At 38.3% G+C, this 13,708-nt stretch overlaps 1 protein-coding gene across 2 annotated transcripts in view; it reads right to left on the bottom strand.

Annotated features, from left to right (window-relative positions):
* The window catches only part of FBN2 (fibrillin 2), a 289,154-nt gene that overhangs the window by 135,669 nt on the left and 139,777 nt on the right, over positions 1–13,708 (bottom strand). For both annotated transcript variants that reach the window (XM_089677738.1, XM_089677742.1), the window contains exons 8-10: positions 5,647–5,772; positions 694–846; positions 46–249 (exon numbers count right to left, since the gene is read on the bottom strand). In XM_089677738.1, coding sequence (XP_089533864.1) covers positions 46–249; positions 694–846; positions 5,647–5,772 — 483 coding nt within the window. The remainder of the gene's footprint in view (positions 1–45; positions 250–693; positions 847–5,646; positions 5,773–13,708) is intronic.

The following is a 13,708-nucleotide window of genomic DNA, read 5'->3' as shown; positions in this document are numbered from 1 at the left end:
ACCACACAGAATTTAATTCATATTTAGAACCAAACACTGACTCACCAACACCTCCTCCTGCTCCTGTTCCAGTACCAGTTCCATCAATTCCTGTTCCACCTACAATGGGAGGAAAACCATTTCCACCTGGTAAAGGAGGAATATATCCATTTCCACCAGGTCCAAACACATTTGGTCCAAATACTCCTGGGCCATCTATTCTAGGACCCCCAAATGGAACCCCATCAATGCAAAGCCTTCGATATTCATCTGCAAAAAAAATGACTGGCTGTTTTAGTGTTTTAAAAGCAAGGAAGGTTCAACAAAAAAAAACATTTCATAAAAACGCTTTACTGGCAAATGCATGGCTCTGGTCTCTTAACATTTCTAAAGATCAATTATTTTGAAATCTATTCTGGGGCAGTTTGACCAAAAACAGTCAAGTCCAGCCAATCTATTTGGATTCCATTTGGATTGAGCACAGGTAGTCTGTGGGGAGATATATGTTGCAGAACCCATCACTACCTATACTTTACTAATGGAGACATTTTCCCATTATGACAAAACACGCTTACAAGCAGACTTCCTAAATAAATATAGCTTGCATTTGTTTCCCGCTGGTTTACTAGGCACAAGAAATTAGTAAAATTATTTATTGAAGATTGAAGAAACCCAAGAAGAAAGAAAAAAATTGCTTTAGAATTTGTTACTAACCTGAACCTCTGACTGGACACAGTTCAGGAATGGATCCCAAAGCCCAACAACGACCAGCTTCACAGCAGCATTGCATTTTGGTAAATCTGCCTGACAGCTCCTGTGCACAATGTCCATTTACAAGACTGGAGAAGCATATACCCGACCTCTGATCTATGCAAAAACAATAAACAACAAATACTAAATTACAAATCACACATCTTCACATGGATCACTCATTCTAATGTTCCATCAGTTTAATTTTTTTATCAGTTATGAACGGACCAGTTCAAGATTGGGATTCTAGGTACATTACCTTGGTTTACCTATTGATTATCATGGAAGGATGTGAGTGACTGGGGTACAAATTATCATAATTCAACACAGATCAGTCCAGTTTACATGGTTGTACTTGTGGGTAGTAATTAGTAGCAAATATGGAACTCTTTGAGGTAGTAAGCACCTTATACTTATATCCTGTAGTGAGGCCAGGAATATGCCCCTTTAATGGAAGCTGAAATATTCAAACTGCTTGCATTTGCACAGATAACACCTTCTCAAAGGGGCTGATTTTCTAAAGGCAAATAGCCTGTTCACTTTGCAAGGCAAGTTATAGTTAGCAAGGGAATTTTCCCCAGAGTTTAGTGAATGTGGTAAAGTTTCACTTTGCAAAGAATACCCGATTACAAAAAGGAAAAAAAACAACAACAGCATTTTTGCTTGCTTGTGGTCACACTATGGAAGTCAGCCCAGCTTAACCTCATCCACTAAACTTTGGAAATTCCCTTGTAAAGTGAACAGCCTTTAGTAAATCAACTCAAAAATGTACGTAAAGCCAAATTGTATTTTGGATAGAGTGGTGAGGGGGTAAGAATTTCTGACACTTTACTGACACTGAAAGTGAAGGAAAATCCAAAACTCTCATCTTTTACCAAAACAGGAACATAGGTGAAATCTTCCCATAAGGATGCTTATTTGGGTACCAGCTGTCTAAACAATGATATTTCTATAGAAAGTTTTTCTTTCACTTCCTATGTGTTTCTAAGGACAGGAAGAAAATGTTCGGCTCCCCAATCAGAAAATGATAGGATGAAAATATTGACAGGAATTTTAAGCATCACCTAAAACAATTTTGATTTTAGACATACTTTAAGCTCTATAAAATTTTGTTATGACGGTTATAGATATTTAATACCTTTTAGGTTTCTATAAAAAGTTTTTGTTATACTTTGCTGTCAAATCATTATGCTAGCATAATATTTAAGAATTATGCTATTAGAATAATAATATTTTGTGGGGCCCTTGGTGGCCTAGTGGTCAGAAGTGAAACATTGTAGTGCTGCTGTGTTTGGTTTACATAAGGACGCCATCTGCATAGGGTTTAATGCCTGTAATGGATTATTCTTTTCAATTAAAAAGATGCCAGTAAGTGAATTTACTTCTACTCAAACTGATGATGAGATATGAGTGACAAAAGGCTAAACTAGCAAGGTCCTCAGGGCAGGGATACATGTGAATGGTTTCATGTTTCCTGTATTATGCTATGGACTAACTATCTGCTATATAAATTACAGTATTTTCTGGTGTATAAGACTACTTTTTATACTTAAAAATATACCCCAAAAATTGGGGGTCGTCTTATACGCGGGGTATAAAATGTGAACCTTGAGTTTGTTTGGGTCAAGCTGGCTGGATGTGTGGTAATACTGTACATACAGTATACCGTGCTGAGCCAAACTGGCTCAAAACAAATGTCACTATGACAGATTAATCTGCCAGCCCGCTGGATGTGCGGTATATACAGTATACTGCGCTGAGCCAAGCAGTTTCAAAACGTACCGGTACGTCCCTACTGTAATCAGCCCGCTGGATGCGTGTATGTACGGTAGCTGTGGCTACATACAGTATACACTGGGCCAATCACGGCGAGTGATGTATTCTATTAATGAATACAAAGTCTGCTCGGATTGGCTGAGTCAGAGAGGTGGGCTGATGATGTCACAACCTCAGCCAATCCGAGCAGGCTTTGTGTTCATTAGTAGAATACATCGCTCGCTGTGATTGGCCCAGCGTATACTGTATGTAGCCTCAGCTACTGTACATACACACATCCAGCGGTCTGATTACCGTAGGGACGTACTGGTACGTTTTGAAACAGCTTGGCTCAGTATACTGTATATACCGCACATCCAGCGGGATGACAGATTAATCTGTCATAGGGACATTTGTTTTGAGCCAGCTTGGCTCAGCGCGGTATACTGTATGAACAATACTGCACTTCCAGCGTGCTGTATATATACTGTATACTGTATGTAGCCAAAGCTACCGTATTACCATACATCCAGTGGTAACCATCTGATTTGGAATTTGATCCATATGATGACTGTCTTACAAATGTATGACAAGATGTCATTCACGAACTTATGATGTCAGAGGATGAACATGAGGATTTTTAAGGATTTTAAGTACTGGTAAGTCATAACCATTTCAATTAACAAATCTGATGTTTTTAAATGGTGTTGCCTCGGAAGGGGGGTAGTCTTATACGGCGAGTATAGCCCAAAACCTATGTTTTAACTGGAAAATGAGGGGGTCGTCTTATACACTCAGTCGCCTTATATGCCGGAAAATACGGTAAACAAAATGAAATATAAAGCACACTTATAGACCTTGATGCTTCCTCATTTTACATTTATAGCTTATCTTGAAAGCAGGCAAAAGCTAGAAGTGTGCAACTTTATATGGATCATTATTATTATTGTTGTGATATATCATCTGGTATAGCAGTTGTAGGACAGTACACAGTACATAAATACATTTCTTCCCTTAACTACTAACCTGAGGACAAATTTAAATGATAGTAATTTATTGTGATCTTATTTACATGGTATTCATTTGTCATCTTTTTTCACATTAAAGTGGTTGTAAAGGCTCAAGTCTTTTTAGAGAACATGAAGGGTAGAACCAAATATACCATAAGCCAAACAGACAAAATGACAAAGCACAATTAGGCATATTTTAAACCAAGTGAAGTAATAAAGGGTTTGCCTGCACTTTTTAGACTGCTTTACATAAATCCCATGTCAGCACATACTAACATATCTTGGCCTCTGAGATCTCCATCTGTCAGCACAGGGACACTAGAAACAAAGGTGGATGCTAATCTTCAGCATCTGAACCCTTGCATGCTACAAACTCTTTCTGGTTCACATCCAAACCAAACCCATTAGATGAGAGTGAACTTTCAACAGAGTAGCATGTAACAGCAGCCCCTGGCCAAACAAATATAACCAAAGCTGAAAAATAATGCTTCTTGCTCTTTTTTGTCAATCCCTTTGACTTAATTGGTAATAAAAAATATCAGAGGATGTTCAAAATGTTTCTTTAAGTTGTTTATACACATTTAATGCACTTGTATATTGGATAAATCCTGAAGAATGAGAATTTTCTCATCCATGGAACCTCAAGTGACCTGAACAGTGATGAAGAATAGGAAAACATGCAAGGTTTATCTAAGGACACAATACGATAAGTAGACATAAACAGTTTATAAGTTACTATACATATAGGATATGTCTAGTTCGAGATTTGAGAATTAAGGATTGCTCAGAGACAATAGCTTTTTTATGTGAAAAAAATGCTTGTATGTGTCTGTAATTACAGTTACTGCAGTAAATTGCATACACCTGACATATATTAGATAATTTTGCAGTAAATGCTCATCTCTAACGCTTTTGTATTTGCAAAGCTCTGTCACAAAAGAAGCATTCATTCTCCTACTCCCAAAGACATAGTAATTCCTGAACTAGGCAGCTTTTTTACAGGTATATTACTTTAGATGATAGATTTACTAACATATTTCCTTTAACTTGACAAGACTTGTCTCCATGTAAACTGTAGTTTACTTTGCAAATGCGCTTTCCCTTGCCAATGTGTTACTGATATGGTCTATTGGAATATTTACCCAAATTCTTAAGAATTAACCACACTATCAACATTTTAGATGGTTTAGGTTTTTTTATTCACTATTGTTTAATTAAGCATTTTTCTTAACCAAAAATTATGAATAAAATAATAGGATGAGGTCTTATAGACAGTTATATTAAAATCAATTAGCAACAAAAAACAAAATGGCAAAACACAATGGAATAGCTAGAAAACGGCTCAAAAAAAGCTAAATATTGGGATAATTTTTATGTAGGGGCAAATTGTTTAAGACATACATAGGCAGCTCTTGACCCTGTGTTCATTCACTAGCAGTGCACCAGTGACAGCATAAAATGCTACTGTAGTCATGATTATGTCTAACTAGGTGACCCACTGGCAGAGGATTACATCAATGTCTCTAGGACACTGTCTATAGGACCAAAAGATGACCTACTAAGCAGACCGTAATTGGCAAGCATGGTATATTATGTCCTTATTAGTTTGTATTTTGGTCAAGCATTGTGGATTTTTTAAGCCTGCTCTGTTACAATGTCAGTTGTTTATAGATGACATAAAAATTGTAGTTTCCAGTTTCTTTCCATTAAGGTCACACACTGCCTGATATGTCTAAGCTAAAAACTGCATTGAAGGGTTTAACCACAAAACAATAACAAACAATTACATAACAAATAATTGCGAAAAGGGCCTTGTGGCAAACTCATTCATTTTCTAAATTGATGGAAAATGGAAAATGTTCCCTCGGTCCTTTTCTCCCAAGTTTGGGTACGGAACTTTCAATTGTCATATCTGTGATAAAGGTCAGGAAAGGTCCTCATGGAGTTATGATCTAGACAAGCAAATCTCTCAATTCAGTAGAAGAATTATACATGAATGGCAAAACTAGGGCATGGAATAACTCTTACATGAACCATTTTATTTTTGTTAGAAATAAATACAGATCAGTTACTACTTTCACTTTTCTCCTTACAATCCAGAACTAGAAAACCACTGTAAAAAAAGTACAGTATAATACACTATATTTCTTACCAATGCAATGTAAGCCATCAACAGATGTGAGATATCCACGAGGACAAATGCAGTAATAGCTACCAATTGTGTTGGAACATTCTCCTCCATTACAAATACCAGGAATAGTGCTGCATTCATCAATGTCTGTTGGGTTAAATAAGACATTTGGTTACATGGGATTCATTAGGTACTTGTGTTTGAAATATGCAACATAACAATTTATGCAACTAAAATTATACACCTACATATAAAGAAAATACTAATGCTTTGTTTTTTATTCAAACACAACTTCCACTGTTATTTCTCTACAGAGAAACTCAGTTGTTTAGATCTTAATATTTTTATTGCTGTTGTTTAAAATGTAAATAGGCAAATTAGGTGATCACCTAATCTATATAATTAGAATATGCTGTCTTTCCCCTACTCCTCTTAAGAGAATCTCCATGAAAATCAGAATGATAGGTCCGAGGGAAGTAAGTTTACAACTGTGAATTTCCTTTACTTCTTTATTTTTCATTTTTTCTTTAGAAGCGTGCATCAGAAGACAATAACAGTTTGACTTCAATCAGACTCATAGTACAAGAGGCAATAGTACACACAAAGTAAAATCAGGTATTGATATATAAAAAAGAAAGAAAGATAAACGAGTGCTGGATAGGGTGGTAAAAGTAGTAAAGCCACTAGCATAAAAGGCAAAACCTCAAAAAGAATCCTGGTAAAATATCTGAAACATAAAATATGCAGCGCTAAAACAAAATAAGACAATAGCAATGTAAATAAAATTGCATGATAAGCACATCTAAAGTGGATGAATTGGTATAGAAACCAATAATTAAAATTGTGCTGAGGTATCATAAAACCAGATCATGGTGCATAAAGTGACAATGGTGCCAAAGTCAATACATCGATAGATATATCAAAGTAACATGGGAAATCCGTGACATCTGTGGTATATAGTGTGGCTGTTGATTGCACTAACCAGATAGCGCAAAGAATAGCGCATTGGAGTAAAATGATCTACTCCTTGTCACTGGATCAGGGACACTGCTGGAAGGGTGCTCATCAGTACAGCAACTTCCAGATCCTCTGTGTCGTCTCCAGGTGTACCATCGCCAGCCTCCAGGGGGATGTGCACCACTCGCACATGTCACAAATCACCTTCTAACATCGATCTCCAGGGGGATGTGATGCACTCTCGTGTATCAGGAATCACCTTGGGGGCTCGTAAATAAACCCAAAAGAGAGGTGTCCGATAGTGTAGTATATTTTATTCAAAAGGTGTAATAGAAACAAGTAGTACACTTAAATAATAAAATTCCAAAAATTTCCGAGAAATCCAAAATGGCCACCAGTCAGACGTATGAACCATGTGGACTAGGTCTGCATGTGAGGTACCATCTCCCTAACGCGTTTCCAGTCTAATGCACATTATCAAATTTTTTAAATTTTATTATGTAAGTGTACTACTTGTTTCTATTACACCTTTTGAATAAAATATACTACACTATCGGACACCTCTCTTTTGGGTTTATTTACGAGCCCCCAAGGTGATTCCTGATACACGAGAGTGCATCACATCCCCCTGGAGATCGATGTTAGAAGGTGATTCATGACACGTGCGAGTGGTGCACATCCCCCTGGAGGCTGGCGACGGTACACCTGGAGACGACACAGAGGATCTGGAGGTTGCTGTACTGATGAGCACCCTTCCGGCAGTGTCCCTGATCCAGTGACCAGGAGTAGGTCATTTTACTCCAACACGCTATTCTTTGCGCTATCTGGTTAATGCAATCAACAGCCACACTATATACCACAGATGTCACAGATTTCCCATGTTACTTTGATATATCTATCGATGTATTGACTTTGGCACCATTGTCACTTTATGCACCATGATCTGGTTTTATGATACCTCAGCACAATTTTAATTATTGGTTTCTATACCAATTCATCCACTTTAGATGTGCTTATCATGCAATTTTATTTACATTGCTATTGTCTTATTTTGTTTTAGTGCTGCATATTTTATGTTTTAGATAAAATAAGGTATAAATTAGAGGAAAGTGATATGAGAGAGATGGCTCAGTAAATCAAATTGAACTGAGAAGGCTAACACTCGATGACAAGCTGTTGCACACATAGTAAGTACAATAAACAGTTATCAATGATCTAAAGATGGAGACTCAGTGGCAAAGAGAATTGCATAGTCTTCTGTTGATGGTTCTGTAAAATTCAGCTTCCAACAACCTGTCCTTTCCGGCTTGTAGTCTCACAAAACTATTGTTCCTTTGTTCCTTTTATTAGACTATTTATAATTAGGATGAACTTTCAAAAATTATAAGGTATATAGAACCAATATTGTTGTTTTTTTGCTATCACTTTTGACAGATTATTCAGCACTTCCTGTCCTGAAAAAACAACAGCAGACAGTTGTCTACAGAGCAAGTGTGTCAGGAATGGACTTGCCAATAGTGGTGGGACTCACCTGCCTTGTGGGCTGCAGTACCAGGGCTGGCCAGCGGGTGCTCTCAACAACCAGAGGTTCACTTCGGCAATTAGCCATCACCTGGTGCTGATTGCAGGTGGTGTATTTAAGGGATGGCCAGACCTGCAGTCTGTGCCTTGGTGTGTGTTTTTCCATGGGCCCCTGCATCTTGCAACCTGCATTCCTGTTTCTGCCTGACTTGTTGCCGACCCTGCCTGATGCTGACCTCTGCTGACTTCTCCTGTTTGATCCCTGGCTTGTGACCCTGACCATTCTCTGCCTGACCCCCTGTACCTTCCTGTCCGTTAGTTGCTGTACCCGGCTCGTGACCTGACTACTCTCCGCCTGCTCCTCCTGTACCTACCTGCCCGATAGTTATCGACCCGGCCTGCCTGACTACGTTGTGCTCTCTATGTGTATGTACCTGTGTATTTATATCAGTTTAGGTTTGGGTTTGTTTCACCTTGTTGTATGTATTTGTGTTAGCTTGGGGTTTGGTGCACTGCGTTTATATTTGTATTGTTAGTCTTAATAAATTGTCTTATTTATACCATATCTGAAGCTTGCGTTTCCCTGTGTCAGTCCACACACTTCTGGTCACACCTGCATCCCTGCCAAAGTGTCCCCAAATAGATTTTACCTCTACTTCCTGATCCAGGTACAAAATGCTGGATTTCTATTCACTAGATCCACATGAGCTATGAATTCAGGTTGGGGAATTATGGAAGGTGGTCTTTTGTTGTATGTAGAAGCCATGGGCCACAAATGAGAGTCTTTCCGGAGGCCAGGATAGCCTTAATTGAGAGTGTGAGGTTTTTTTTATTTTCATTAGATATATGTTTATTTTAAAACAATAAAGAATTTTTACAACAAGTGTCAGCCATCATTTCATATTGTACAATGTGGCTGAGCGGTGAAACATATAATATTAGCAAGTAAACAAAAGAAAGTAGCTCTGTAATTATATACAATCTTTCCAAGATTTTGAAGAGTTTGGTTCAGGGGTTTACCCAGCACTGAAGAGATGCCCAAGGAGGTCTTGACCAAAAGTAAGAGGTGGAAAGCAGGAGTGAAGGAAGATGTGTAGGAACTTCCCAGGGGCTCAACATCATCTATAGCTTTAGGTTGGGGAATAAGGGAGGACAGCCTTGTTACTGTATATATTTAAGTCATACTCCTGCTGACAATTATCACTGTAGCTGTAGTCATCAGGAGAAAAAAAGAGGGTAAAATGTCTCCAGTGGGGACACAGATGGCAATAAAGGCCTAGTATGTTCAAACATCAGAGACCCTGAATAAAAACTGTGTGTAGCATACAGTAAGGCACTTGGTGGGATGTCAACGCAGTTACCTCCTAGCTTGCTGTCATCCTGTGTCTTCCCTAAAAGAATGCACAGTAGATAAAGAAAAAAACTGAAACGGGGCACTTCCCAGAGCATAGGTTTACTTTAAGAGGGCGCAATACAATCAAAGTATGTTCACCTAAGGAACACTTGCGTGTATGATAGCTTTAGCAATTTAGGTATGAGGTATACTTGCTGTAGGTTGCTCTGAGCTGAATGGGATTAATGAAATCAGCTGCAACATGTGGAATATAAACCTTATAAACTACACATTGTTAGAACGGGAAGGGGAAGGTTCCTGCTGACAAAGTCCTGCCCAGAATGTAACACGTACGGGAGAAGACGCCAAGTCTCTGACGTCACCCGTGGCTATCTTCTGATTGACTCTTTGCCATTGTATAATGAGCGCTCATCTGTGCACTTGTGACAAGTTCTGAAAATTTTAAGTGTGTTTTAACTTTTTTTACCAGTAAGATTTGTAGTACACAGCACTATTTGTCTCCTTTTTGATTTCATACATTTGTGGGATATATTGATGAGAGTGCATTTTGGAACAGCGGAGTCTTCATCCAAGTGTGACCCACGATGTGGGAATGAGTGCTATGACTTTCCTGTTAGCTCAGGGGTCATATTGGTAAGGCGAGCAGCCACAGTTACCTTTGAGGTGGGATTGAGCACCTTCACACATGGATGCATAACATGCCACAACCTTGACTCACTGGTTGCTCAAGTATCTTTGCCAGCTTCTGCTTGTGTCATATGGACTCTATATAGGACTTACCATATTCAGATATATATTTTTGGTTATCGAGCTGCACTTTATATGTTTTGCTATTATGTTAACAACCTTAACAGACATTTTATTGATCTTAAAACTCCATTTAGTCTTCAAAAAGGTTTTTAGAAATTTTATGCTTTTTCTCTTATGGGCAGGTTTAATCAAATCTTGTGGGTACAGTATCTGTCTACTGCAGGATATGCTTATTCAAACAACGCATGATTCCATTTTTCAAATAAAAATGTTCTTTGAAATTGAGCTGGTTTGTGGGATATAAAAGAAAACACTTTCAATAAAGCTAATAGTTGTAAATTCCAAAATGTTTCAATGTCCAGGAATTCTTAAACCATTCCATGAACTGACCACATTAAGGTCAGAAATATAATGTGTTGAAGGAAATGCCTGTTCAGTTAATCCAAAGGAATGAAACTGCTCAGGAAATGTTACAAAATTCACATGCCAGCATTACCTACAATTAATCAAAGCCATTTGCTATGACTGAAACATGACAGCTATTCTGCTAATTTAAAGGTTATGTATACACTTAATTTGTAGCAAAAAACTTCAGAACATAATGACGGTGCAATAGTGGCCTAAAATATAGCCATGCACTTTTCACACCAACCAACTCTTTTGTCAGCATGTAAAGTTCCTGTTGATCTTGCCAGAAATCTAGTGAGCTCCTAGCTTCCTGTGTGAACTGACAACTCTGCCTTTGCTCTAATCAAACCCCAAGCAGAGTCTCTCTTCAATTATTACAGGGCTGTACTGATTTTTTAATTTTCCCATACATACACTTTGAAATTGAACTGAATTAAAAAATTAAAATTTGCTAAGTTATACTTTACACCATCTGCATCTTTTGTCTGCAATTATGCTTGAAAAATAGGAAGTTAGAGGATATCTTTCCAATGTGGTGGAAATCCTCTCTTAGTCAGTGCTAGGAGCATGTCACAGCTGCTCAAGCTCAATCCTTTCTCTTTGCCCCATCAGGTCACTGCCTCTGCTGCACAGCTTCCTTTCTTGCTGCCTTAGAGCTTTCTTACTTACTTGCCACTCTGTTGCCTTTTCTGTCCCAGGATGCTACTTTTGCCCAAGTATTGTATGTTAAGATAATTCTATAGCAAGATTTCTCCAATGGGTAATCCTAAGAACCCATTAACCTCATAGTGACTGTGTAAAACAAATGTTATTGCCCGAACACAATTTTGCAACTTTGACGTGTGTTAGTAAAACTGTAAATATCTTCGCAACTACTTTGTGTATCCAAATGGATTATACCTTTTTATTCAGGACAAACTGGGATTTCTTTTGGTGGTAAATATTATTAATAGTTTTTTTTTATTATTGTCAAAACAAAACTGGCCCAAACTAGTATAAAAAAATCATATTTTTAAAAATTTAGCTCAATATTTCTTGCTATTATTAAGTTTACCACCAATAAACAGCCCAAAATAAAGTCTCCTGCTCCTGACGAGCACAGTGATACCAAATATGTGTATGTTATTTGTACTGTAGTAGGGCTCAGAAACAATAGTGCACATTTTTCTTTTTTTATTCTACCTAAAACACACTGACACTGATACTAATCTTAAAAACACTTTTTTAAAAATTGTCTACACAAAATAGGCAAACCCTGACCTTTGACCCTAAGACTAACCCTGGCATGAACCTAGATCAAAATTGGAGCTAGCTATTTTTTTATTATTATTGTTTTACATATTCTTGTTTGTTTACATCTTTCTCCCCTGCAAGGAGAGAAAGATACAATGTATTTTCTCTCCATTCAGAAGCGAAAGACAACACATGGGTGTTTTTTTTTTGTTATTATTTTACACACTCTTGTTTGTTTACATCTTTCTCCCCTGCAAGGAGAGAAATATACAATGTATTTTCTCTCCATTCAGAAGACAAAGAAAACACATGGGTGAGCTATACAGTGACTGATCACTGGGAAAGCCAATCAGAGGATACCAAAGTGATCAGGTGACTGGGAGACAGGTGTCCCGGGTCCCATAGTTAGTATGAGAACCAAGGCTCTGAAAGACAGACACGCATCTCACAGATAAAGACCCATTTCCGTGAGGCTGCATAGCTGCATACTGATGGAGGGAAGGGGTTAAATAATCCTTCAGCACTTGAGTTTCCTGGGAGATTCTTAAACTGTTCTTGGAAGCACACGGATGCCTGGTTTTGGCCATGCAGGCTTGGTCTATAGTGGGCACTGCTCTGTTGTGTTGTGGGCAATGGACCTCTGACCTTACTGGGCCTGTGATAATTTAAAGCTCATTCCAGCACTGTTGTACAGGGATTACAGCACAGTGCACTAAGCCCTTGGGGGCATTGGAGTACCAGTAGACCTACTCGGCTTGAGGAAACAAGGGCTGCCACAAGTGAAGCTACACTCAACATTTATAACCCCTAACCATCAATGCTGGAGTGAGTATTTACAGTTGGCTACTCAAAAATTTGCATTTACCTTCACTTTTGTTCTCAGAGACATTGATGATGAGGACAGTAAGAGGTGACCCTCCTTAATGGGGATGCAGACAGCTATTAAAGCTGGCTATATATGGGTCAGTTTTTTCATCCAGCCAGCAGGTTGATTGAAAATAAATTATCAAAATCCCCCATTCACATATTTGGTGTGGATATGGGAATCCTCACTGCTATGTCATTGTATTCTGACAGCAGAACTTCCCCACAGTCAGAATACACTGGTCAGCATTGCAGCTGATTGAATGCAAGTGCTGACTGAATGAAAATTTTCCAGCAGGACTATTCATAGATAGGTCAATTTCTAATGAACAAGAATGGCAATAGTTGGATTGAAATTCGCCCGGTTTGGCCAGTTTAAATCATGGCAGGAGTTCTAACCCCTCGCAACTCTATTCAAATTTAAAAGAAAAAAAGGTTTTGCCTTTTAGTTATACTTTAATAGACACTCATACAAAATAAAATAGTAAATTTATAGCTATAAAAAGTAAGCAAATAGACAAGAATAGTCTCTATAGTCCCTTTGTCTCTACTCTCTTCTACTGCGGTTAGAGTCCTGCTGCTGTGCATTTTTCCCTCGCCGCTGGTGCAGCGCAGCTTACCGGCATGTATGGAGCGGTGGTTTTCTATAGAATTATAATGAGTCCAGCATGTTTGGTTCCCTTTCTGAAAGTGCACCAAAGATGCAGCATGCAGGAGTGTTGGTACGCTTTCAGAAATCACACCAAATATGCGAGACACAATATAACCCTATGGGAAAGCACAGCTAACCCACTCCAAACACGTGGTTAAGCTGCGCTGCGAAAAATTGCACCACAGTAGTGTGAAAGGGCTCTAATTTACAGCTTGTTATAATACCATGTAAGGCTCTATTGGGTGTCATATGGGTAGGATATAGCCTTGTATATAATGATGTGTTATCACCCATAGAAACAACAGAACTGGTATGATGTGACTGCTATCCTTGCTTCTCCAGAG

Source organism: Staurois parvus, unplaced genomic scaffold, assembly GCF_062004578.1.
Source record: "Staurois parvus isolate SC_StPar_1 unplaced genomic scaffold, SC_StPar_1.0 ptg000014l, whole genome shotgun sequence".
In the NCBI taxonomy this organism is placed as follows: Eukaryota; Metazoa; Chordata; class Amphibia; order Anura; family Ranidae; genus Staurois; species Staurois parvus.
This window is presented reverse-complemented; position numbering and strand designations above follow the sequence as displayed.